This window comes from Varroa destructor, unplaced genomic scaffold (assembly GCF_002443255.2).
Source record: "Varroa destructor unplaced genomic scaffold, Vdes_3.0 BEIS01000002.1, whole genome shotgun sequence".
Taxonomy (NCBI): Eukaryota; Metazoa; Arthropoda; class Arachnida; order Mesostigmata; family Varroidae; genus Varroa; species Varroa destructor.
The window spans coordinates 6,312,351-6,339,014 of NW_019211455.1; the positions used below are offsets into that span (position 1 = coordinate 6,312,351).

General features: G+C 39.9%; 2 protein-coding genes and 1 long non-coding RNA gene across 5 annotated transcripts in view; 2 read left to right on the plus strand and 1 right to left on the minus strand.

Moving 5' to 3' along the window:
- LOC111244809 (CD151 antigen-like) overlaps positions 1–7,551 on the minus strand; it is a 48,655-nt gene extending 41,104 nt beyond the window's left edge. The window contains exons 1-3 of one of the 3 annotated variants that reach the window (XM_086979350.1): positions 5,957–7,551; positions 2,472–2,592; positions 2,085–2,226 (exon numbers count right to left, since the gene is read on the minus strand). In XM_086979350.1, the coding sequence (XP_086835476.1) occupies positions 2,085–2,226; positions 2,472–2,592; positions 5,957–5,993 (300 nt within the window). In that variant the 5' untranslated portion in view covers positions 5,994–7,551. The remainder of the gene's footprint in view (positions 1–2,084; positions 2,227–2,471; positions 2,593–5,956) is intronic. The other 2 variants (XM_022792251.2, XM_022792250.2) reach the window with 2 other exon arrangements.
- A 5,562-nt stretch (positions 7,552–13,113) lies between these two features.
- On the plus strand, positions 13,114–21,685 carry LOC111244679 (uncharacterized). The gene is made up of 3 exons (XR_002671009.2): positions 13,114–13,596; positions 20,233–20,524; positions 21,536–21,685. It is a non-coding gene; the product is annotated as an uncharacterized LOC111244679 (long non-coding RNA).
- On the plus strand, positions 14,245–17,496 carry LOC147757296 (chorion peroxidase-like). The gene is made up of 3 exons (XM_086981873.1): positions 14,245–15,710; positions 15,949–16,473; positions 16,516–17,496. The coding sequence occupies exons 1-3, from the start codon at positions 15,399–15,401 to the stop codon at positions 16,675–16,677; spliced, it is 999 nt and encodes a 332-aa protein (XP_086837999.1). The 5' UTR covers positions 14,245–15,398; the 3' UTR covers positions 16,678–17,496.
- Positions 21,686–26,664: the final 4,979 nt, after the last annotated feature.

The window sequence follows — 26,664 nt, forward strand, 5'->3', positions numbered from 1 at the left end:
TATATTCTTGTTAGAAAATGTCCATCTGCAAATAATGGGCCCCTGAGTAAAATTAATCCCCACTAACATTAATAAATATTAAACTAAATCAACCTCTTTTTTTATTAAAACTGTGAATAAAATAATTGAACGTTTAGTTAAAATCTCTCTCTAACTACTGCGGCTAGTTTTCATTGAATATTCTAATAATTAACATCGATCAAAGGCCGACGCCAACTGAACGGAAGTTCCAAGAACGGAGTACCTTAAACTCGTTAGTCGGACGAGTCTATCTAAACGAACGGCAAAGATGAAAGAATACAATGTTCAAGTAAAAGCTGTTATCTCAGATCGTACGAACGTATTAAATAAAGCATGTCAACCCAAATTCAGTGGACGCTCAGTTGAGCCGGCAACAATAAAGCCGGCCCTTGTCTAACGTACGTACCTTCGCTTGAAGTGCTTGTCTTCCATTCAGCCTTAGCGTGCAATCTACCTTTATGTTCGATTCTCTTGGTCAATAGTTGGACATTTTTTTTACATCGATGGATATGTAGATCGATGGCTGACTGATCAACAAAAGAGTTTCGAAAACAGAGAGATTCAATCGTTGTTAGCAGAGGCTGAGGCCTGAAGCTGACAGAGGAATCACTCTCTTTTAGCGTATTGGCAATGGCCACGTTCTAGTAGATACACGTTATCAATAAATTTGGCAAACGTCGAACGCTTGAAGCTATGCGACATGCACCGTATAATTGATTATCTAGGTATCGATCGTAGGGATGTCAAAAATAGTGGACTAGCTAAAAAACTAAAAAATGCGGGAAATATTTATTTTTAGGCCAGTTGAAACAAGTAACATGTCTTAAGTTGCTCGTAAAGCAACACAGTATAGATCTGCCGCAGCAGACAAAACCCTTATCAAGTAGCGACACTTTATTTGAACGGCGTCTCGATGCTGAGCACTGAGAAAGGCCCATGCCGCGAAACTCAACATAACTTCAGGTCGCACTTAACTTATCTGCACTATTATTATGGACGTAAGGATATTACGGCTGCTATTGGCAAACGTTTAGTACTGGACTTAATTGCACTCTAGTCACTATTAGTTATATAGAGTGATATTATGATGATTAATCTACACACATCATTTTGCCAAGTGCCACTTCCTAGACTCTAGTGGCCGTTGATATACTACGGGGTACCGTATTTGAGAACACTGTGCTTTGGCAATTTTGTAGAGCTGCCAATTAGCCCTTGTATCTGGGTTTCATATTCAACGAAATGGAACAGAGGGCCGGACGCAATACGATCGGCAGAATCTATATTATACGACCATGTTTGACCAATAAGTCAGGTTGATTACAAGCATTGGTCACGAAGCGTTGTATTTTTGTTGATATGGCAGTTCCCTGATCGACATAAAAAGCCTATATATAGCGGTCCATTAGCCTATAATTTGGTCACACATTAAATACCAGCAAATTGTCAATGATCTATCGTTTAATAATAAACGGCTCTGTATTATTAAATAACGCCAGTAAGGAATAGTGGCAGGGACGTACCAAAGTAGCCTTAAAGAGTCCTTCCTACTGTTCACGTAAAAAGGACAATGGTGGGTAGCAGCAGACTAAACGACATGTTAGTTAAATTGTTATCGACGTACGTAGAAAATTGCCAGTTTTCGATCCAGTATGTTTTCTGCGCTTTCCCGTCAGACGATCAGAAACCAGAGATGACGAGGGAGGCGAAGGGTTACCTCGGAAGCTGGGTCAAAAAGAAATCTAACATTCTAATCCCGGCAACTCCTGGGTCTAGACAAGCAAACTCAATCGCTGGCGTAGCAGGTAACGCGCCAGCAGCATCGTACAACCACAAATATGGCGTACGCCCCCAAAGGAGCTATCAGTTATGCACTTACGATAATAAAAACAGACTAATGATTCTTGCACTTAGTGAAGCCTCGAAAGAATTATAATAGCTGAAACGCCATTATCGAGCTCAGTGAAATCGAGCGTGTGTGAAGATCAGTCGCCGGAACCACACAGCCATATATATAAATATATCGAAATGTGTTAACTAAACTATCATAGATAGAAACTTACAGTTAATAGAAGACATTTTATTTCTTTGAAGGCCCCGATGCAACCAAGAAATGAAACGCATATCACGAGTCCTCCACTGGTGACGAGTATAACCGCCGAAGATACGTATAGGTCAGAGCCTAAAAGGCGGGCCATAAAACTCCTTCAACGAACACACGATTAATATCATAACTTGCTATTATCTAATAACCGTATATAAGACTACTGAAATGTATCTAAAGCATTTATATAATTTAAAGAAACAACTGTAAAAAGATTAGGAGTGAACATTAGAATTAGACACATTCTAAGATCGAGAGTAAATAAGTCGTTATCGCAGATATAATAGATAGATAGATAGATAGATAGATAGATAGATAGATACGCGTGAGCAAGGCGTTATTTTACCTGTCCGCAAGGGTCCAGAGGCCGACAAAAAGGACCAATATACCACCGAACAATGTGAGGATGTTGGATACAAGCAGACATGATTTTACTAGACGACCACAGCCTTCGAGCATACGGGTGTCTGAAAGTGTCCAGTGCATTAGGTAAGTATACACCAGTTCTTAGTCTTAGCTTAGGTTGTGTTATTAGGAAATGCCCATATGTTCGAGAAGGGTGGGCAAAACTGTTATTAAACCCTTGATAAAGTAGGCACTATTAACGTATTCCATTAGCTCCATAGGCATCTATACTGGGGTATTTTTTCTTCTGCAAAATGTATCTACTGTACACTTTCTTTGTTTAGTAGCGAGAAAGTATTTTAACATAGTTTAATTTCTAAAGCTGATGGCCCATTTAAGCTTCGAATGTTTGGCTTTTCAAGAATGGTGAAGAGGTAAAACGTGATTACTGAGTAGTCTCCTTATGCAATACGGATAAATTAAGTTCTATGTGCAGCAGGGGTTATTTTATTACAGCCATGTGAAATAGCTACAATTAGCGTTGATCTAGGGAAACCTCTGTTAATTATTGGACGTTTTCGGTTTACTCAACATTCTGATATGTTTTATTAGATGAGCTGGAATAGAAATAAACCTTTTTTTCGAATCTAGTACAAATAACTAAAGCACTTCTGTGCGTTCTGCAGACTTCTGACGCCCTCGCATTGTGTGGGTCCTTAGTACTGATTAGTCAGAACAGAAACGGCCGAATAAAATTAAGAGTTTTCCAATTAGTTAAAGTGCCATTTATTATAAATAAATATGATGTTCCATTTATTTAGTAAAATTTTATTGATTTTTCGTTTTCTGTTCGGATAAAAATGTCTGCTTTTCTTATCTTGGTATTTTTTTTATCTTTTAGTGATTGATACACAGCCAAAATGCATGATTATCTCTCGTGTGCTTTTTGTAGCTTATCGCTGGTATCTTTTTACTCTGACCTGAACCATCTGCTACAGATGGAAACTTGCATAGATATCTGTTTCTAGTGGTCAACCTGTATGGACAAAGAAGATCGTCTCACACTGATTTAGCGCGGAAATGCTAATCTATCGAACCCAATAATACAGTAGCCATAAAAAATAAAGTTTTTTCTTTTTTTTTTACAAATCGTAACCACTGTTACTGTTTATTATATATAATAGCTTTCGTAGTTATATCGAAATTTCTCGAGTGTTACCACCGGCGTTAAGAATCGCTTTAGACCTTTGCAGCACGCAACGATTGTAATAGTATTTGTTCATTGAAACCAGGCTTGAGTAATATACTAAAGTAACCTTCGTATGACTTGCAATGGCCCCATTTCGGTGCCCCAGCCCTTTACTACTCAGTTTTTGCCTTAAAGCTGTCTTCCTTTTCAGCTCATAAATATTTTAATAATTTTTCCGTACAGATTTTATGCTTCTATTGTTCCGCTTGAATCTATTCGTATGGCCTTTTTTTTTTTAATCTCGTTTCGTTTTGGTTGTTAATGCCACGTTAACGCTGTGCTATTTCACTACCCAGCTAGCTATTTGAGGTCAAATCACCCATTCCATCAAATGTGAGAGAGGCTATATATCGCGAAGATTTAGCTCAGTCAGCAGTCGGTATCCAAGAAGAACGCACGCACGCGCGTCGGGCTTGCGGCCCTGCACACGTCGATATAAGCGCCTGTCGTCGATGCTAGAGAGCCGTTGCATGCTATGCAGTAATGGGAATGGCGGTAGCAGCGATAGCAGCAAACATTACGGCGGCAAATGTCCTATCAAGCACACTCACTCACTCACTCACTTATGCTGACTCGGACACAAACAGCAGACACCGCACAAGCGCCGCGAGAAACCAGGACAGGGATGCCGCTTCGTTCGTGTACACCCAAATCTACAATAGTAGCTGATGTGCCAGAGGATGATCTGGGTCAGAACGTTAGGGCACCCGTCGTTGATCATGATGGTGGTAACGGTAACATATGCGTACGACGAACGACATCACGAGGAAAACCGAACGAAATTATAGGGCGGGAAGGCGAAAAAGCAGGTCGACGTTTAGCAGCAGCTTCCAGCAGGGGAAAACGGACAAAAGCCGATGCAGGCCCTCGGCTGCAATATTGGTCGACTCGTTAGAGCTGGCCTAAACGATTGTCTGAGCGTTACAAACTGACGGATAAACACGCACACACTACACAAACACACACAAACACACACACAGCCATACAGACCCCAAGAGGCAAGCATGAACCTGCTCGTGTCAGATAGGACGATGCTTCTGACTCTGGTGCTGTCAATGATGATGATGCTTATGATTCATGTCTGTGCTAGAAGATCGGCACCATTCTAGATGGCGAACCAAGAAGAAGAATTAGTTTGTCCTAATAGTAGAGGTTTGACAACCTTCAATTAAAACCATCTTCCGCACCATATCACTCCGCTCTATTATTTGCATATAATAAAATACAGTAAAATAATAACAGAAATAATAATAGGAGTCGAACCGTTAAAAATACTCATAGGAATAGCTTTTTGTTTTGGATCGATACGACTCGATGGAGATGACGAGATTGGTTGCATGGTTGACTCTTGAAACTTGAGGCCCTCGGAAGGAACAATGGGCTATCGAACTTTACAGGCGGAATGGCGACAGAGCAAAAGGCATAGAAATCTCTTGAATTCCGTTAGTTGATCCCGTAATCAATGCATATTAGATCACCCCTTTAATAATATAATATATTATTCCGATTTACAAAATACAATCGCTTTGGGGCGTACTGCAACACACGGCCGAATGAAACTATTCGAGATACGTATTGTCCGCTCCTTTCAGAACAATCTAGATACAAAAAATGAATATAAAAATTAGACTGCATCCGAAATTTAGAAACAAGTCAGTATCGCCTCTCCAGATTGCAAGCCGTCCTCGTTGAACGACTGTCCTACTTTTCAACAAGAGTATACTTTGGAAGATGACAAGGCTTCCAACAGAAGAAATGCTGACGAAAAATGTTATTCGAAAATCCCACCTTCCTCGAGCCTTTTTGTTGAGAATTTGGAAAAATTTAGGCTACCTAATCAGTTCATTTGGACAGTTTGGACTTAATTTGGACAGCTAAGAAATATTCTTTGAAAATGTAGTTAAAGCGACAAGGCGATCGTCTCTTGAACTTTACCGTGTTAATCTCTCTGTATTTCGAATTTTATGTCCAGCATCGCCGTTAGGCACTTGCCGCCATGGTTTACATAAAGGAGTTGTCACACCAGAATTCAATCAGACTTCACTGTTGTTATAGGAATTGAGAGTCGTCATTTTGCATTACAGACTCATTGGCTAGTTGAACTTCACAGTACTTATAAAACCTTATTCATTAGTCATCGTTATTGTAAACAATATAAATCTTGTATAAATGTAACTAAAACAGAAACACTGTTTGAGATGCCGTTTGCTTTGCTTCATGCGTTCTCCTATACTCACACCAAAACTTCCGTTTCAGTTTTTGGACCAGACCCATTCTCGTTGCTGCGGCAGCTGTCGTTTCCAATTCTGGGTAATTGGACTCGAATCGGGTTTGGCACTGCACAAAACGTTTTATAAAACTCGCTAGTTGGGAGCGTTCAATTTGAAGATCCTAAATTCGATTTCCCTATTTTACTCTGTATTCTACGTAGCAGTCACTAAATCGTCCACTATCTCGTTCGTTTTGCAGCAATGACAAATTAATCAGTTATTCCATCAACAGTTATCACAAAGCAAACGTTCTCACAACGCACAATATTCACACTTCCATTTGTGTTACCGTTGATTTTTTTTACACACTAATGTTAATCCACGTTTTATCTAGTCAGTTTTGGCTAGAACGAGCCAACCAACATAAGTTCTTCGTATCAAACGGCCATTAATAACTTACGCATACTTGAAAGTTTCGAAAAGCGCAGTAATAAATACTGACTAATTAGACTAAATAAAGACTAATTAGTCAAAGAAGAACCGGCACACTAATGCATACGGACGCACAACGGTATCGTCTACTTTCTTGCCGGAAAAACGAAGACGGCAGTTTTGAAGATCCAAAGATGATATAGGTTCAGCACAAACCAATTTCATCAACTTTAAGGTTTTCGCTTCGTTCTATGGCCGCTGCTGCTGCCGTTGCTGTCGTCGTCGTCATCAACCCCATGTGCCTCAGGACGGTCCTCCCATCAGCGTTCGCTTCGGACCGTTTCTGCCTCTGGTGTCGCCGGCCTAGCTGCTCGACTCTACAGAAGAACGGTCCTTGTCCGCGCGGGGAAGACCCCCTTTCCACTCCAAAATTCGCGCTCCTCCTTGCCACCTATCGCGCTTACGTAACGTAATGTAGCCACACTACTGCAGACCATTACAGACCAACGCCAACGAGATGGTTCGCGCACACTGTAAAGATCCCATGTCTCTGTCTATTTATGGCGGTGCGATACCCTACGGTATGGTTCCGTGCGCTGCGGTCGCTCATGTCTATGTAATCGATTGATAGAAGTTGCAGAGCAAGTAAGTCGTATTAGCAGCAGAAGTCGTAGGCTTGTTAACGTTAACGCCGCTAAAGGCCACCACTCTCGTCTACGATGGTTGACGTTGTTGTTTATGGCATTGGCTGTAACCGCTTTTTCTGCGACGCTGCAGTGATCCTGGAGAAAGTTTGAGGAAAGCGAGAGATGCCCGCTGTTACCATGTTGATACTACTGTCGGCCAGCGGGATCAAAATCATTATCATCGTTGCCACGATCATCATCGATGGAGGCAGGTGCAGCCGCCGCTGGAGCCCGGGGAACCAGAGTAGTAATCAGCTGCGCCTGGCATCAGCAGCCGAACGAAGGAGCAAGCTTCGTCATCGTTCTCTTCGTTTGCAGTATCGACTTCTGTTGTCGTTTTTGCGGCAGTTGCCAGTCAAATGGAACTTCTTTTTGCCTCCACCAACTCACTGTGTTCACTTTGGCCAATGCTGCGATCGCTTGACGTCAACGGTGACATTGGCGCGAGAATCCGAAGTGCTCTAAGCATAGCTGCTACATGTATCAGACTTATCTATCGACAGCAGTCTTACTAGCGTGCTTGGCACCGATATTACGCGCTCAACTCTCAAGCCAAGAACCCCCAAGATCGTTGGATGGCGGACGGATAACGAGCACCACCAAAAATGGGCTAGTACCGATAATGCTGGCGTTGGGCCGGAGCCAGACCTGGAGCTAACCTTCAATACAATGACAAAGAGTCGGCCAACGGACTGTCTACATACTTCAAACGAGAAGTGCTCTTCGCTCGCACTCTCTGTTCCGTCTCAGCAGCGTCAACTGAATTAAAGGAATGGGGGCTGATAAAAACGAGTTAGTCATCCCACCGGTAGGCGTTAACTGGACGCCGACCGTCCAGCCCTACCGTCTTCTACTGGGCACCTGATCTATGACTACCACATCCGTACATGATTATGCACGCGTTCCAGTTTCATCGTTCCCCGATTCCATCGAAGCACAGCTGATGCTGCAGTACATAGCACTGACGCACGATAACAGTTAGTGCAATCTCCCTGATACATTGATTTTTTTTTATATGATAAGACCAAAAAAATTATGTTTTCTTTTTTCGACCGTTCAAATTACACTGCGTTCTCACATACAAAGAAGAGAAGTCAACTGATCCGCCTATACATTACAGTAGCGTATTAAATTCTGCATAATATACATACATTTTGTCCAATTGAACGGGGTTGATGCCAAGAAATGATATCTTACGGTAAATACGAAGCCTCGCAATGTTATAATGAGCTAGCTTAGATCGAATATTCCCAAAGATACGTTTCAACCTGTGCGCCATGTATGTTGCAGTAATATCAGGAACTTGAATATCAACACGGCTAATGTAAGTATATGGAAAAATAGTCTCGTCTGCTGACGAAACATGCCCAATGGAAATTTTTTTAGCGATTTCTGCAAACGTCGACTTAATGGATGTCTTAGACCAACGGTGCTAGAATTCTTTTCATCAGATATGTACTGATTACTGAGCTTTGCTAACGCTGTGCGAAGATGCTAAACGAGAAACTTTTGAGAACTCTCGTCTTCCACCGATCAAGGCGATAGCTTTCAATGCTGGAGACTTTGAAATGTTTTGCCGTTAGAAGACACTCATGTAAAAAGGACAAAAAAAAAAACACAACGTAGACTTCGTTTGACAAATCGATATGAGTGGATCAGCAATGGAAAAACTGCCATGAAAATATCTTCTTTCTATTTACTAAAGCTGAGTCATACTCTAACGCCGGTAATTTCCACATGAGCTGATATTTCGACAGTAAAAATGGCTCGAATAAACTACACGTTATCTATACGATATTTAACAATTTCTTTGAAAATAGGCCTATCCGGAAAAAATTAGTCAGCGAGACCAGACGTTCGTCGTACCCGACTAGATTGGTAGTACTAGTATTTTAGCGTTTGTTTTCATTAGATACATAAAAGGACTTAGATTCTAGAAGCAGTTAGTGTATGGACGTATTTTTGTTACTATCATCATTTAGTAGGCACCTGGATTGAATAGAGAGTCCTATTTAGGAATATTCAATAAACATAATCTATATTATCGTATATAGTACCAAGTAAATGTTTTGCCTTCTAAGGTCACTTAGTGAAATTAGAATTTTCACTTATGTTTCAGGTCATGGACGGTAGGTATTATAAATAACAGGTACCCCGTACATCTGTCATACCTAAGTGTTTGTTTCACTAAACTGAGCTGGGACATCTAATTTTGAGATCGTTATATCATTTCGATAGAACGATTTTAAAATACCCAATTTAAATAATTGTAATGAAAAAAAAATCCCAAGACAGGTATTAACATCTTATATTCCTCTTTTAGGGAAATGTGAATAGAAGACGTATACGTTTTTTGAACAGCGTTGCTAATAGTGTGATTCTAACGTAGTTGTCAATACAGGACACAGTACAACAAAGTGAAAATTATTTTAAAAATTTTATTTTAGATATTTTAAAAAAGAAAGCAAACTTCGATTTCGTCAGCTCAAATATCAGGAAAATAACAATGGCATTTTTTTTTTTAATCATATACATTAACATAAAGCTTTTTGAATGAACGAAGCCTCCCTGAAGTATATAATTGGTAACATCGTTATTAGACAGTAACGTTCTACAGACGTTGCTTACTGTCTTTTCGTTTGCAGGTTGTTACAAAAGAAACACGTAATTCAGATCGAGATGACTGCCATAATATCAGGTAATAGAGAGCGACTTGAAATGCCCTGAGTCCGATTTTAGGAAGAGAAATTCCCCAAGTAATTTCTCCACTGATAGATAATCTATTAAGCCATATGGCAATCTTTATAATAATGTCTTCTTTTCCTATGCTTTAAAGTATAAATTATAGCTTTTCTTCAAACTGAGATTTCAACCAGCGTAACGGCATACTCGCCTGGTCCGATTATCGACGTAGTTACGGAGATACGTACTGACCAGACTACGTTGTCCTTTATCTTGAGATGACAATATTGATTCTGTGACTACTATGGCTATAAAAAAAAAAAAAAGGTGTTTAAGAACCTGGATAAAAAGGCTTCCATTCGGCCTTGAAAACTCTTCGGACCCTGACTAAAAGCTATCATTAAATCTATTAACAGTTACGTTAAGTACGCACGTCGCTCGAGGGTAGATTTGTCTACGTATACGGAAAGTTTTACTTGAATATGTATATGTTCATTTATATGCAATTTAACAACAAGTTACATTTAAGTTGTCCCCATGCTTCGCCAATATTCATACGTAGTAAGTATATATTTCGTCGTCGTAGAAATACCCGATCTCCGACTACGGTTCGTTTTGAAGCTTGTAATCCCTATAGACGAAAACAGGGATCTGGAATACTATGCACTTTCTGGTATACGATTCTGTTCACGATTTATATATCTGGTACGATACGTTCTAGGCCAGGCAGGAAGGAGCTGATTCAGTCGAATGAAATTGATCGACATGTAGAATGAAATACCACCGTCACGATGCTTCTAATTCGGCCGTAAAATTCACGTCTGTTTGATAACGTGACACAACAACAGTCATAATACGCCACCACAGCGGTGATGATACGTATGCACACATCAGTCACGTATCTTATAGGTGTACACCGACTAGATCATCAGATCATTTCTAGAACACTAACGCCTTTATGTAAAACAAAAAAAGACTGGTTCGCTGTTCGGCCCCTTTTACATGAAAGTGAAATATATTTGACTAGCTCTAAGTGCTTTTGTTTTTGGCGTGTTCTATTTCTCTGCGCGACGCCGCTGTTCTTAAGTCGTACAGAAAATCCTGTAGACGCCGATTTCGGAAGGGTGTGAGTTCAATCGAAGGCCTATTGCTATTGTGGACCGCATTTGCTGGTGCAATTTCTAGAGACTTGGCACAAGTCCCAAAATGCCGGGACACTACGCTCGTTAATGACGTATTTATAAATGATGATTTAAATCCAGAAGTGCGGAAGCGAGAGGGAATATCAAATGAATGTTCGATCGTAATTAGATATGATCTTCCGACGCACCGATAGCTACGGATCGAGGAAAACTGGGGATCTGACATGATGATTCCTGTCCAGCACGAGCTGAAAAAAATCGAGAAGTCTTTGGACGCAAAACCGTTTCATAGAATGCTAACTATGTTTATTTACACAATCTCTGCCCTATGTATCCTGTACAATATGTACATGTCTATCAGGTAAAGCACAGGCCAGAGGTACTATTTTATCACCTTCTAAAGGTAAACCTAACGATATTTTTTCATCTGTACAGAATGCACCCCATAGTAGTTCCAAGTTTTTTGTAATACTCAGTACCACACTGGTGCTTATTGAAGGTTCTGAAAAACAAATAGTGTTCAGCGTATTATTACTAGTTTTATAACACGAAACCAGTCTGCACGCATGATGCTCTAAAATTTTCAGGCATGATGCATCCGAGTCGAGTATCCTCCCCACTCCGTAAATCGGGCACTTGCGTCCATCCATATATATGCGCTACGACACTTAAGACTGCCAGGCAGTTTATGCCGAGGACCAACAATAACTTCCTTCACTGTGAATATCCCGTCATATGTGTCGTGGTATTTTTCGTCATACTTAAGTCTAGCCAGACTGTGAAGTAACCTTCCCTCTGTTTTAGTTTCGTCCATTACCGTTAAGTAGAACGATGATTAGCTATTATAGCGTCGTATTTGTTCCCGGTAGACTTCCTCAAATTGTTTTTCCAAAGCCGATGTACTTGTCAGACGCGCGAGCGACGTTTCTGCCGCGCAAACTCCGTCAAATCTATTAACGACCCCGTTTGGTCTCAAATCATACACCTACTACTTAATATACCATTACAATTTAACGGTAGCTCGAAGTTGAAACGTCGATAAGAATAATATTCTCCAATTTCGCATTGTCAGTTGTACGGCGGCCATCTTTTTATTGGTTGATTGTGCTCCTCTGACGAATCGTTAAGCAATGTGGTCCATCGACTTTGTTTCGTTGATTAGGTAGACCTGCGGCTCGCAAGGCAAACAGTATTCTTCCAACGTGGGTTTTCCCTACTTCACTCTTGTTAGTTACCATGTGTATTGCTGGCCAATCGCACCCTTGCCTCTAAGCCACTATTGTGATACTTGTTAACAGACGATATTTTTGTTCGGCGTACATCTGGCCTTCGTTGAGTGGCTGCGCTGTCGCGAAAACAAAGGATAGGCACGGTATCCTCATTACGTTTACGCCAAGTGAAGGCCGGGGAATGCCCGGCCGAATAAAATTCGGAGCAGTATCAGTGGCAGCCGCTGCCACCGGCGTAGATCGCCCACTGTATATCGTTGCGCCGACTCAGTAGACGCTGGTGAGCAAAGGTCAACGGCAGAGATTGAAAGAGGGCATACCGACAGCTGTTAGTCATTGGTGATTCTTTTTTTTGAGCACCGGAAAAGATTCACGGACAGATCTTCGGGAGCCCGTCTGAAATGAATGCAAGTCGAATCCAAATAAGAAATTTGCTATGACTCAGCGAGCTATCAAGATTGCGTTTGTCTCTCTCAAACGATAACTGGGGATATAGTTAAAGTGATAGTGGATTCCTTATGTTATCCACGCCGGGGGATTTTCCAGGAAAATTATCTATCCAGTTGCGCCGATCGCAATTACTATTACTGTTTACTTTACATTCAAAAACTCGAAGATAAATGACGTAATTGTTAAGACGTTGCGCGTTGTGTTTCATTCAAGGCCCATAAGATTTATGCTTAAATTACGTTTGATAAACAGATCCGTTTGGCTGTAATTTTTCAGGCATTCTAGATTATATAATGAAATTGATCGTAAAAAAACAGTACTGCCCGGACAGTTCCGGGTGGAAGCTCTAACTACAGACACGTCGATAGTGGCTAAGATAAACAAGATCTACAAATACTTGTGCATAGATAGTGATGACACGTAGGGCATACTTCCGGAACTACTAAAAATCATAGCATTTTCATGTCACGCGCTTTCATACAGATGATTTATTGTAATCTCGAAACGAGTTAGGTATAAAATCTGTTTGACGACTCGTGAGGGTACAGTGTCGTCTAGGAAAAACTGTGTGAATAGATAAAGTTATATAATTAACGGTGAATATTCAACTTAGTCACTGTTATTAGAAATGTTTTTAGCTGTCAGAAAAGAGCAGATGCTTCCGGGACCATCTAAAGTTGGAACAGCTACTTCGATTAAGTTTCAATAGCAGCTTGTGTATGGATTCTGTGTGCTTACGTGTTGCGAAGGAAGCCTATTTCCATTTAATTTTACAAGTAAATTTGTTTATCGTTTTTTTTTTTGCCCAACCCGACAGGTAATGAACGCTAACCGGGTATTTTGTCATTTCACAATAATTAATAGTGACGTTGCGGCCTATGTAGTGTTCGATTATAATGAAGTCTAGAGACCTCCAATTTTTCAAAATATACAATTTAAGGCCGACTGCATAATCTAAATCATACACACCTTAAAATCCGGATGGAATAGTGCTGGTGTTGTTCCTTCTATATCCAACCTATCAGTGCAGACGTATCGCTATATAGGTGAGTATAATTGAGATGCTGATATGATTGCAAGTCATGCCAACTGAATGAATAAGGAGATATAAGTGATTTTTATTGCTCCTTAGAATATTAGAGATAATTTTCTGTTAAAGTTTCTGTATTGTTCAAATGAATATGAGACCGGCTTATTTTGAATTCCTGTCGTATCCCCTGATATTCAGTAAAAACGTTCCTCGTTAGAAGAAAAATTGATACTACGATTTGCAGGGTTCGCTTCCGTGAAGCGTTTAATGCTCGGCAATTCAGGTATCTGCTGTGGCACGGGGGCAATTACCTGATCTCGGCAATAACGAATGTTTCGACGCCACCTTCTCCAAGTTATTATATATTTTCGATGTATTTATTCGCTTTATTATTAACTATATTACTTTATTGGCTCCGACTAGCTGACCCCGAAAGCCTTCACTTTCTGGCAAACTAAGAGTCAATAACTGCAAGTGAATACAACGAAAAGTGTGAAAAGTTAATTAGCGCTAAAGTACCTTAATCTTTGCGCGGTGCCAAATTGCTACTGTGTAATTGTTCTTATATAGGTAAAAAGCAGACGTTTTAGCTTAAATCCTATTCGATTTTAAAATCTAACTAAATTATACTGTACTGTTCTGTTAACTTACATTAACTACATTGTTTGTTAAAATCAAAAATTGTCAAATCAAAACCAACCTACTTTGCCTGTTCTAGGTATAAGTACGTCTAGTGGAACACCTAACGGTGGTACCGCATGTAGAACACAAGACAAATCCATATTTAGCGCAGCGAGCAAACTTTAGGTTCCACTCGGAAAATTTGTTTTGCACACTAAGATTTTCTAGCGATTCTTAAATTTTGTCTTCGGCGTCCCAGTTTTATCTTCGCCACAAGTTGTTATTGTTATTATTTTCTATATGAGCCAATGAGCAGTGTTTGTACATATAAGAACACGCTGCTCTATGAGATTAATCGAGAAAATTGGTGTTTTTTATTGTTCTATTTACCATTGACGATATGTCAAAGTAAACGCATCCGAAAGACGTTGCGGTTAAAAACAAAAGCGGATGATTCATTTGTTCCTGACCGGTCTGATAGCTCATCTGACATTAAAACAAAATCACCCAGCGTCCCATTTAAAATGCCTACACCATCAAAAGTGTACGACAAAGAATAAAAAGAAGATGATGCATTCTCTAATTGGGAGGGAGGGTATAAAGTAAATTTTTGTGTTTGTATACATGTTTTTTTCAGTAAGCGTCTGCTGCTCCGTTTCGCAACATTGACTTAGCATGACCTTTGGAACTTGAGCGTGACATTTTGCAGGGTCCGGAGTAGTTGAGGGAGCCTATGTGGGATATTCTACCCTTTGACAACTTTTATGCTAGGCAATGGTCGATTAGTAAAATTTTGTTAGGTACCCATTGTCTTATGTTGTTAGCTCTAATCTCAGCTGTGTGCTGTTGTTGTTGTTATAGTATTTCGTGCGGCTCAATCGTTGGAAGCCATGCCGGACTATATATGAATTCCGATAGCATCGAAATAAGCATTTTTTTTTGCCTGCTCTACCGATCATAGATTAGGCGTCTAACGGGTCAGTTGAATAAAAGCTCTACAGGTCCACAAGTTCCGTCATAACACCGGCCCGAGAATGGCGAGATTCAACAATTCCGTAACAGCATTCGTAATTTATTCTTGTTTGGTGATTTTAGCATTTTTCAAATCAATATATTCAATATATATATTTGTCCATTGTCGAAAGGCTGCAGGCAGACTTTTCTCGAACATTTCCTGATGCAAAAGGCAGTTGTCCGATGCATCGTGGCCGCCCTGATACCGAGCACCTCGTTGACGCGTATAAAAACTACTCTCTGAATCCTGCATCTTATTACTGCTTCAATGGAACGTGCAATAACCTGCAACACAAACAGTGGGGAGCCGTCGTTACGTGCTACAAACGTATGTTGCGGGCCTACTACGAAGATAAGCGATCGGAGCCGGTGCGCAGGGGACCCAATCCAGCTGACTTCTGCTTGAAATTTCGATCCTTGACTCGCAATACGACGACAACAAAGCTGACTCATCTCTTCATTTCATTTGGACAATATTACAACAACAAGCGCGGAGTAGGTTAGGGGTAGATATTGTGTTCAGAAGTTACCTGAATGTAAAATGACGACCGACGTGTCAAATGATCCGGTCTTGCTGGAAAGGAATGCAACATGTATAAATTACGTCCGCTTGGCAGTGTGCCCTTGTGAGTCAGATGGACCACGGAGACATATGAACAGTCTGACAGCTTACCTCGATCTCTCCTTGCCTTATGGAAGCGCGAAAAAGGAACTAGATCGTCTTCGAGATTAGCGTCTACCACATCTGACACACATATCCAAAGGCAACAGCCTGCCATTACGAGAAGACCATGATTGTATTAGCGAACAGTGTTTTCTTGCAGGGGACCTTCGTGTGACTGTCGTTCCCATGTTACATACGGTATGGGCTCGATATCACAACCATCTTCCGCAAAATATCAAACAAGTTTACAAAAACTGGACGTCAGCAATGTTTTTCTTCGAAGCGCGTAAGATTGCGATCGTTCAATTTCAGATAATCACGTACAATGTGTATATACCTCTGCCGATCGGTCCTAAGACGATGCAACACCATCGAATTAATCACCTCAATGCCGAGTATAACAATAATCTCGAGGATGAAGTATATACCGAGTTCTCAGCAGCCGCATTTCGGCGAGTACCTGACGATGTAACGGGAATTCCTATCGTTTTCTACAATAACCAGTACTTCTTCGATAAAAACTATACAGGTTTCACAGGTGAGATTAAAAGAAGCAATGGCAACCGCGGCAGGTTGAAAATCCCTGTATCCAACGTCTGAAACCTCATCTCATCGTATTTATGATCGAGGGTTTCATATGATATTCAACAACGTAGGGACCATGGTTTAGCATCGTATATCGCCTACGTAGAATTAGCTACTGGAGTGGAAATTACTTCCTTTGAAGATCTGGCCACAAATGACAAAAGAAAGCGCAATGTTACTACAGGGCATTTATCACGACGTTTCATTAGTTGATCTCTATGTTCGCCAGATGATTCCGAAAAACTTTTAGCCATATTATTGCCATCCAGTTCATGGAGCTATCCAAAGGAGATCGGTGCTTTGGTAGAAATGCTGGCTTCACCCCCTGGACAATGGGAAAAACTTGTTAGAGAGGCATCACTCGGAAGGATTTTGTGTCTAGCAACGGGCAGACCGTTTCAAAAATATCCGTTTCTCATGGATTCCGTCCTAGAGAATTGTACGATATGCCAAATCGACTTTAATTTTTGGACTTGAATGATACGTGAAAAAAACAGTAGTGAACATAACGCAACGTTTTCTCGTTAACGTTTACTGCTGATTCTAACCAGATACTGAGTAAATAATATTCTGTCTGTTATTAACTAGATTATCTAAGTGCTTCTTACACTGTGATAACAAAGAAACGTTTAAATTCTCTGCTCGATCCATGTTTTCCATAAGACGGTCCCACATTCTTGTTCAATTCGAAGAGTTTATTATTTTCTCTTACTAATATTTAATTATGTTGTTTTCTAAGTACAACTGAGCTAGTTTGGCGCATAATGGTAAAGTGTAACATCTTCAATTGATTGTTGTATGAAGAATTGTATAAAGTCAGTATCGTCGTTTATCCTTTCAGTGAAGAGAATATAAAGCAAACATTTAACGAATTGACGTCGTCTGCTGAACTTATAGATGAAGAAAGCTCTACTTCTAATTGTGTACCACTTTTTGCTATAACTGTAAATTTATATCGTAATTTGCTGAAGACCTCACTTTGCCCCTCTTACCACTATACCAGTATGTCTTGTATAACTAATTTCTGATTGAATAGCAGTTATAATAAATTTATTATTACAAATTGTTACCAGGTGCTAATTTTTTTCTTCCATCAAGGCCTGGGAAAATTGTCCTTATGCTATAATATATGTAAGCTAAGTTCACTTCCTTAAGGGTCCTCTGCTTGAAGATAACTTTTGTTGTTGCCCCAAGATGAGCAGAGCTTTACATCTGACGCTAAACATTATCTTCCCGTTATTCACCCTTCAATAAGTATTGTGCATATACCAAACGCAAACGTTATTGAGTCAGATGTATAATTGCTGATGAAGATTTTTAAAACGTCATAGAAAAGACGCATTGAAAAGTATGACATCAACCTCAATAGGTAGATGGACAAAGGATTTATCTTATTCGGGCAAAAGTCAAATCTCCCATATGGTTTCAGTCTTGATAATTCCATTATTGTTGGCTGATACAGATTTGTAAAGCTAGGCATGTATGTTCACTGAGTTTGATTATATTGATACTCCACTACTGGTATTATAATGGACCCCTTGGATTTTTGCTAACGCGGCGATTTTAAGGGGTATGTAACTACCTTAGTGGATCGTTTACTCAGGAAATAGCAGGAAGTTTATGTAACCATAGATACGTCAGAAAAGCTAAAACACGATTCAAATATATTTTCTACTATATCTCTACAGAATCGTTAGCTTTCAGCGGGCCAGATCGCTTATTAGTGATGGGGTTAGGTCGTTTAAGGTGGGTGCGATAAGGTAATTTGCTCATCATTTTTTTATGGCCGTTGGAAAATATTAAAGCTAATTTCATTATATCTGATTGCTATGTCAGTGTCACGCTAGGTCAAATTGGTTTAGAGCACGTTGGCCTTAAACAGTGGAATGTTTTACCTATGGAGCTCCATACAAATACTCGAAATCGTGCTTCGCTTTGTTAATACTAGAGAAGGTAAAATTACTTTACGAGAAAGATAGATCATGTTCGTAAGGCATATCAAAGACGTCTATAATATTTTTATTACAATTGAGCTATGCTATCAAATTTGAGTACTATTCGCTAAAACTACTTCTATGAATTTTTGAAAATATAAGGAGGTCTTAAAAGACAGACGACGCAACTTCCAAAAATTCCAATTTTATTTTTTAAAGACATTTTTTTTTTTAGCTGAAGTTACAAAAGCTGCTTGCTGTTTGTTGAAAATTACTGTCGAAATTTAAGGTTTTGTGAAACCAATCAAAGGCGGATAGAAATTTGGTCTACTGATAAAATGTCTTACTATATAAAATGATAATCCTAGTATAGAATAAGCAGACAAACGAGAAGGACCATTTTTTAAAATTAAAATTTTAAAGATTAATATGTGATACAGCAGCACTTGAAAAGCCGCTGTGGGGTTTACTGACAATAATGATCTGGCCTTTTTTGATACTAAATTTTTTTCCCATTATACGACAATATTTTATACAGTTTTTCACTATAACCTGATTATAATAGGACTTCACCTTTGGCTCAAGATCACAGTAATATTAGACATAAATAGCAACTACATATAGTTAAGAAAGGCGACGGTCTGCCGATGAAGCCGTGGCCGTTTCGACATCGCCGCGTGGCAGTAGACTTAGCCCAAAGTAGTATCGTGATACAATGAACTTGACCATCCGTGCGCTGCTTTTTAGAGAAGGTCTTATCAACTTATCAAGTGTTGACAAGAGTAATGGATGTCCAGCCAAGGGCAACCAGACCACTGCTTGACAAGCAAATTTGATGTAAAAATAGTCGCAGCAGCTGTGCTATATTCGAAAGATATGACAGCGGAAACATTGTAAATCAAGATATCTGTAATGAATAGCGTAATAGCTCTGCTAGATGCTGGCGGCAAGAACGCCCGAAACATCTCACCGCGGTTAAAATAGTGGTTTCGATACGGGTGTGGGATGGTGGCTAACGAAGAGCGAATCGCTTCCGACAAACCACCATCAAGGCGCGCGTCTTTTCAACGATTATGTTATACTTAATTGACAATTTGGGTATTTCGGAAAGAAGAATATTGATTTAAATTTTCAGGTTAATGAAATTTTTTTTACGAAGCGTAAAAGCTGTTTTGCGAACAGATTAAGTAAAGCAAACTTTGATCATCGCTCGTACGCTTTGACACATCGCCTGAATCGAGTGCTACTTAATTTAGTAATTGACGAACACAGCTTTAGGGACGGTTTGACGTTTAGAGAAATGTCTATTTTAGCTTTTTATAGTGTCATTATAGATTGAACAAGCTTTTTAGTTGATGCTACCTTTTTTTTTATACTTATACTACCAGTAGTCAGGTGATATATCCTTTTGTTTCGTTAACAATCAGCGGTTACGTGTTCCGCTCTGCCGAGCTTAGCAAACAAAGCGAACGTTTGATATAATAAAAATCTGTCATAATACGATGCATGTTTTATGGATGGGTAAAAAGGCTAAAATAATAGCGCTGAAAAATAGGCTGAAAAATAGTCGAACATAATACTATCTACACATTAATTTTATATAGTTTCATCATAATAAATAAATAAATGGCTATAATAAATAGATAAATAAATTTTTTAGGTATTTATAGCATAAGATTGGATCGGTAAACGCTGGACGTACAGAAATTCCCAAAGCAAAGTGGACGTTTAACGAACGAATTTAGAATAGAACAATGTCAACGTACCACTCGTATGCCTAACTGTATATATAATATATTAGTTGTTTTTTTATCTCCTGCTCATCCATCATTAGGCTGTTACAAAGGAACGCAACAGACTTTGGAAGTTGAATACCGTTTGAATTAGGCGCCACAACGGACGAAACTCCGCTTGTAAATACTCCAGCCTTCTAAATAGCTGCGAACGAAAACCGACCAAGTTTACTACAGGAGAAATGGGTTCAGGCGGAAAAACGTCTTTTAGTATCGAAAACGCTGCGGAAATTCATCAAATATTGGCGCGAAGATAATCAGACGTCAGGACCCTAAAAACAAGAATGTACTGCCGCAACTGCAAGGGCTTTTCACGAGTACAAGGTTTGGAGGGTAAGACACAAAACTAACATTTCGAATATTTCGTGTTACGGAATTATGACCTAAATACTAAAAATGGAAAAATAGAAAAAAAAATCGTTTCTCATCAATTAATGCTAGGCCAGTGGAAAACGCGTGTGGAGTATTCCACGCATAATTTGAGGTATTTCAGTAAACAAAAAAAAACCAACCTTAGGCCCTCGGCCACCATACACGAGGTGTAGGTCATTCTTTTACGCCATACGAAGAAGGACCAGGCGAAAGAATGAGAAAAGTCGAGTTCGTCGAGTAGGTGTAGACGTAAAGTCATGTACTTGCAATGAACATTAAAGGCATCTTCTACTAAGAAATATCCACTGACAATGAAAAGAATGAATACAGCCGACTTATGTGGGTTTTTAAGAGACTTAAGCACCGCTGGCATGGCAGTTGAAAGCCTGCTGGCTAGTAACTTGGTGAGAACCCCAGACCTCATAGTCTTGCCTCGATTATTTCCTAGATTGAACAAAAGGACATCAAATGTTGGCTTAAACTTGGTTATTCTATCGACCTAAATCGGTATAGTTACGAAGCACTTTTTTTAATTTACTTTTTCTTTATCTATCTTTTTATTTACTGCGAGAAGCCATAGGTGAAGAAATTAGATATGGGAACAGCCGTTCAGAGACTGCCAAAGCACCAGGACAAGTGTGCGGTAAACAAAGTACTTGTAACACATTAAAACCAGCATTCTAACCCAACTAGTTTGAAAGCTATTCAATGTTAAAGTTCGCCCTGCAACAGCTATATATATATATATATATATATATATATGTAGTGAGGTAACAGTAAAATTTTGATTTGTCGTCAGGTCAGCAGCACGAGTCAATGGCCGTTTCATTCCCATTTTTGCGAAATTAACTCATGTCATATACATATATATATACAAATAATGAGGGTAATGGCTTGAAATGATAAGATATATTTCGGATGTTGCTACGGCATGCTGATAATCTGAACAATTTTTTTGTTGTTGCTTTCCAGTTACAGCTGGCCTTTAACAGTAACCGTAGATCTACTGTGTTCTTTCGTTTTATATCTATAACAAATTGGGAAAGCTGCATAAGGGTGCTCAATAATTCGACGTAAACATCGTTTCAACAAACAAAACAATATATGCTGTTATTTATTTTATCGCGTGCGTCTTCTATACGAATGTTTATCCCAGTTGAGCCCTGATGTTTTAGTGAATCGATATTTACGAAGGTTCTTGGACTCTTCTTAGATATATACTTATATATATATATATATATATATATCCTTGAATATATAAGATATATCCTTGAATTAAGTAACCAAGGATAGAACGTGGAACCTGGCGGAAAATATTCGCCATATATAATACTTCGATTAAAACAAAGTCGAAAAAACACAGTGATGAATAAACCGTGGAAATTACGTGCCAGTGAAAACTTCACATACAAATTTCAATAACTATTACATTGATTTCACTTTGAGAACTGACAGAGATGCATTTCAATGGTTTCAAAATGGACTGTGGCATAGTTATTGAGGAGATAGTATAGGTAACATAGGTATTGAAGAAATGTATTCTATTCAAATAAAATAGGTTCTAAGCCAGTAAATTATAGACCAATGTCGACACTATATATATATATATATATATATATATATATATATATATAGTATCCGTCACTGCGTCACCAACTGCCGTTCAACGAGTCAATCTGTATCTGTCAAAATCTTACAGTTTGCTAATGTATTGTTACCAAAACCAGTTTTGAAATTTCCCAATATTCCAGCCGTGGACTAACGCTACCAATCAACGCCAACTAAAAAGACACAAATGCTAGATCGTTCCAACGCTTTCTGTCATTGACAAAGCGAGTGATGCGCGTTTCTAAGCTCTTCTTACACGTTTTGCAATTTATTCTCGTATTGACGATGGACGCATGTTCCAACTCTAGTTTAAGCAGCAGATGTGGTCGTGTCAACGGTTGACAAAACAATAACCACCGAAACCTATCTATCTAATTGTTATTTTATGAAGCAGGAGACATGGACCAAAATAAGCATGTAGATTTGACGGACGCTGAATCGTATTACAGAACATCTTTCAAATGATCGTATATCGATGGTCTTCACCACATTCGATCGCAGTTTCTGGAAACTATAAATTTATTATCGTTATTAATTAATATTTATGATAGCTGCTAATCTTTGGTGTTTGTGATTGGCTTATATCTGTTTTTCTCAGCGGCACGGTATAATTTGTCGCAATTCTAGAAGAACAAATTTTTTTACAACAAATTTTATAAGAACAGACAATAAGATGTGTTTTTTTTAAGATTTTATCACATATGTAGTGAAGCATACGTTAATAAGTGAAACTTGCGCTAGCGACTCCCGCCACCTAAACATATTTAGCAGCATAAATCAACCAATATGGACGAAAGTGATCCATATGTGCTTATCAATTCCTCGAGGTATCAGGCGTTAGGAGTAAGTAAGCAATATCAAAAGCTCCAGCTGACGAACGACCAGTGCAGACGAGCCGATGGAGAGGAAAACGGGCTTACCGTAAAGAAAATAGGAGATGTAATGGTAGGATTTTTCTGTTTCTCGAGCCATTTCTACTGGTAACTGGCTTCGCTTGCGTTCTTCAATCAGTGCTGGTGCATCCGCGTTGTTTGAAGATGTCCGACTAGATCGATCGACCCGAGTTAGCCAATCGCTCAGCCAAGTTATAGTCATTGCGGACCTAAGCGAGACTTCGATGGTTCAGTCAACCGTGGTAGTAGCTGCAAATAATCGTACTGCTACGGAACGGGCCTGTAGAGCTATGAGGTTATGGTTACCACAGCCAGCGTAGTTTCGGCCACGGTGCTTCTACTTGTTTGCTTGTAAAATCTCTCTCTTTTTCTATCGTTCTCTCCCTTATCTGTCTATGGTTTTCTTCTTCTTCTTCTTCATTTTTTTTTATATTATTCTTCCGTTTCATTTCTACGCGCTGACTGCACATGTACGTATGATTTTAGAAGGTAATTCAGGACAGGTAAGTTCATAGAGACGTCCTTCGTCCTATGCGCGTACTTGTAGTGCGTGGCGATCGTCATAGTTGCATATACATATATACGTCGCATAGTTCAAGTAATAGCAGCAGCAGCAGCAGCAGAAGAAGGAACAGTAGTAGAGCTTGTGGTAGACTAGACATCTTTATTTAATTTCGTCCGCGATCTGTTGAAGCCTGTCGTGACAGAGGGGCGGACCATATAGAACTGTTGTACAGCTATCAGAGCGACGGGGGTGGCTGACTGTAGTGACCATCATCATCGACGACGACGACTGCGGTAATGGTGAATTTTGTGATGTTCGGACAAGAATAGCCCCGAGATATGCTATAATATAGGGGTCTGATCACTTTCAAACAGCTATGATATATGAATATTCTTCGAAAAGATAGAGGTTAACGGATAGACGAAATTCTCGTATGTTGCTCACGTGATTTTCTATTGATCAGGTGCTAAGCGTTTTGAACTCTTCTGCGCAATGTGATTGTTATCAAACGTATAGCAATCTCACCGCCATTTCAATCTTCTAATATATCTAGAACGACTATTCGAATGCACATGTTCAGCGCTGCGGAGCCTTTATCCAGCTGCAATGAACAAGGCACAGGTAAATAAAATACTTAGTATTGCTTCGTACACTTATTTTTGCACGTTTTCTTTGAAAATAGTTTATTCCTTATATCTACTGGTTGCTTTAGGCCACGTCCACATCTGCCTCATGTTGTACAAATTCAGTATTTTTTTCTTTGATTAATTCTCGACCCTACATGTATGCATTTTTTTCACACGGATTTGTTGATCGACTCTAATAAAATTCGATATGTCAAATGAACTTTTCAACTTCGCGTTCGACATATGTGATGTAGCACGTGTTATAAAGCGAACGGAGGAAGTTGAAATATTAGAGCTTAAAGAGGTAATAACAAGCAAAGATGACACCAGATTGTTTATCAGACCGATTTGCGATTGTGAACTGTTTCTCGTAGCCCATTCTAATGCTTCGGCAGACCTGCTTAACCCATTTACTTGTAGCGCACAACCCGTTAGATAGACCGCTATTTCTTATCAGTATAATTGGTATTCCGAAAGTAGCCAGCATTACAGCGCTAAAAAATAGTATTAAGCTGGATTAGCTATCTATTAACTACGTGCAGTACATAATACCTATACATGTAAGCCGGATCTTCGTGATCAGATGATTTAGTACAGCGTAGGGCTTCACTGACTTTTGAAAAGCGTCATCAATCGCTCACAGCTATTGGCGCCTGTTGTTTACTGATACGCTTTCTGTCTGTCTATAGCCTTTGCCTAAAAGAGGATACGGGACAAGAGGTAAACTAATATAATGTTCGTCCAATTGAATAACAATTGGCAACCAGCCCTCGGTATGGTGTACGCTGTCAGTGGGGCTTACACGATTGACTCGATGTAATTTAGTATAGGTAACGAGATTACCTTGTTCTTGACACCTGGAAATCGGTTAATTTCAAGCCATTGTTATTATCATTTGTGTTAGTTTGATACACTGGAAACGATGTCTATGCGCGAATTCAAACTAGGCGAACTTCATCTCATTGAAAATTAGAGTAGCACGTTATTGCTGAAGGTATCACGGCACGCGAAGTGTATACGGTTACGATTATAGAATATACGGGCCCAGTTTCATGTGCCTGTGTGAAAAAGTGTGCCTGGTAGATATGGTCAAGTCAAATCAGCGAATTTGACTGTTCAATCGTAATTCTCATCTCTATAACAATACTGCACCATCGGCGGAACTACCCAAAAACATCTTTTTGATCGAACAATGCCTGCCAGCCAGCCAGATAAACTTTGCTGACAATGGATCAAATCAGCAGTAACAAAAGATCTCCCCCGCGCGTCGTTTGCTATTCGGCCTAACAGAAAATCGTTGGAGAAGCGACCGACAAAGTACGACAAACGTCTTCGGCGTCTTTGCTGCTGTGGCAACAACAGACAGTGCAGTCGCAGACGGTACGTCCGTTTGACGTGTTACAATCGCCTTGCCACAATCACGTTACAACGATCTGCGATCTTCGAATTGCCGACGCTGACGCGGACAAGTCGCACTCGGCCCTTGTCATTCACTCACTCGTTATGGTTCATTTTCGGTTGCAGGACAGCGGGTGAAGGAATCCCGCTAAAGGACAAAACGAAACTGCTAGCGGAGGCGAACTGTCGACGTTGACGACTCCCCCGCACCATCGGCATGTGTTACAGAGCACGTTACTTACTATCACTACTGCCTCCCTATTCTCAGCCTTTTTTCCGTTGATCCGTTCAGCAACCTGTTGTGAGGACATGCCGGCGGCATCTTGAAAGGCAGAGAGACCGGATCACCTTGCTACTAATGGCACTAAACTACTTACCATAGGTTCAGCTATAGTTAGTTAAAGTAGATACAAACTATAGATTCCTGCAACTGTTATTCGATATGTACGACTTTCTTATTCTCCTAGAAGTGAAATTATTTTTAGCACCCGAAAGGAGACGCAGCAATAGATACCACAAACGGCTATAACATCTTTAGGGTTCTTAAGGCATTGATCGACATGGCGAGACACTCTATATATCTCTGCTTCGATATAACTATGTTCAGACGGTGTGCTCATCTGTACATACTGCGCAACCGGTTACAACCGTAAACGATAAACAAGAAATAGTATTAGACGTACAAACACATGCATATATACTTAGACAAAAAGAGGCAGTTTTGTTGGATTAGAGAGTAAGGTATATTGAAGCCCGAACAGCGACGACATCTCGAAGGAGTAACTGTCCCAATGAAGAGGGTAACAGCCGACACAAGCGGAAAAGACCGATAAAAAAAGGTGGAGTGACAGTTGGATTCTGAGGACGTCGCAGCAAACCTTTTGTAGTATCCTAAAGTAGGAGCTCAGGTCTGATTGACCCGGGGGGAAGGGGGTGGGGTAAGGAATAAACCTGTTCATCTGACCACTCTGGAGGGACTGGCGGGGTCTCTGTACTACGTAACAATAATAATGACTGCGAGCGGACGTTATCCGTAGACGAGCCAGCCTCCTCCGGATGCGGAGAGAAGGA

Coding starts and splice junctions, on each gene's coding strand:
- LOC147757296 (XM_086981873.1), top strand. CDS start 15,399: ATGCATCGTGGCCGCCCTGATACCGAGCACCTCGTTGACGCGTATAAA. Junction 15,711..15,948: donor ATTACAACAACAAGCGCGGA/GTAGGTTAGGGG, acceptor CTTCGAGATTAG/CGTCTACCACATCTGACACA. Junction 16,474..16,515: donor TGAAAATCCCTGTATCCAAC/GTCTGAAACCTC, acceptor TCGAGGGTTTCA/TATGATATTCAACAACGTAG.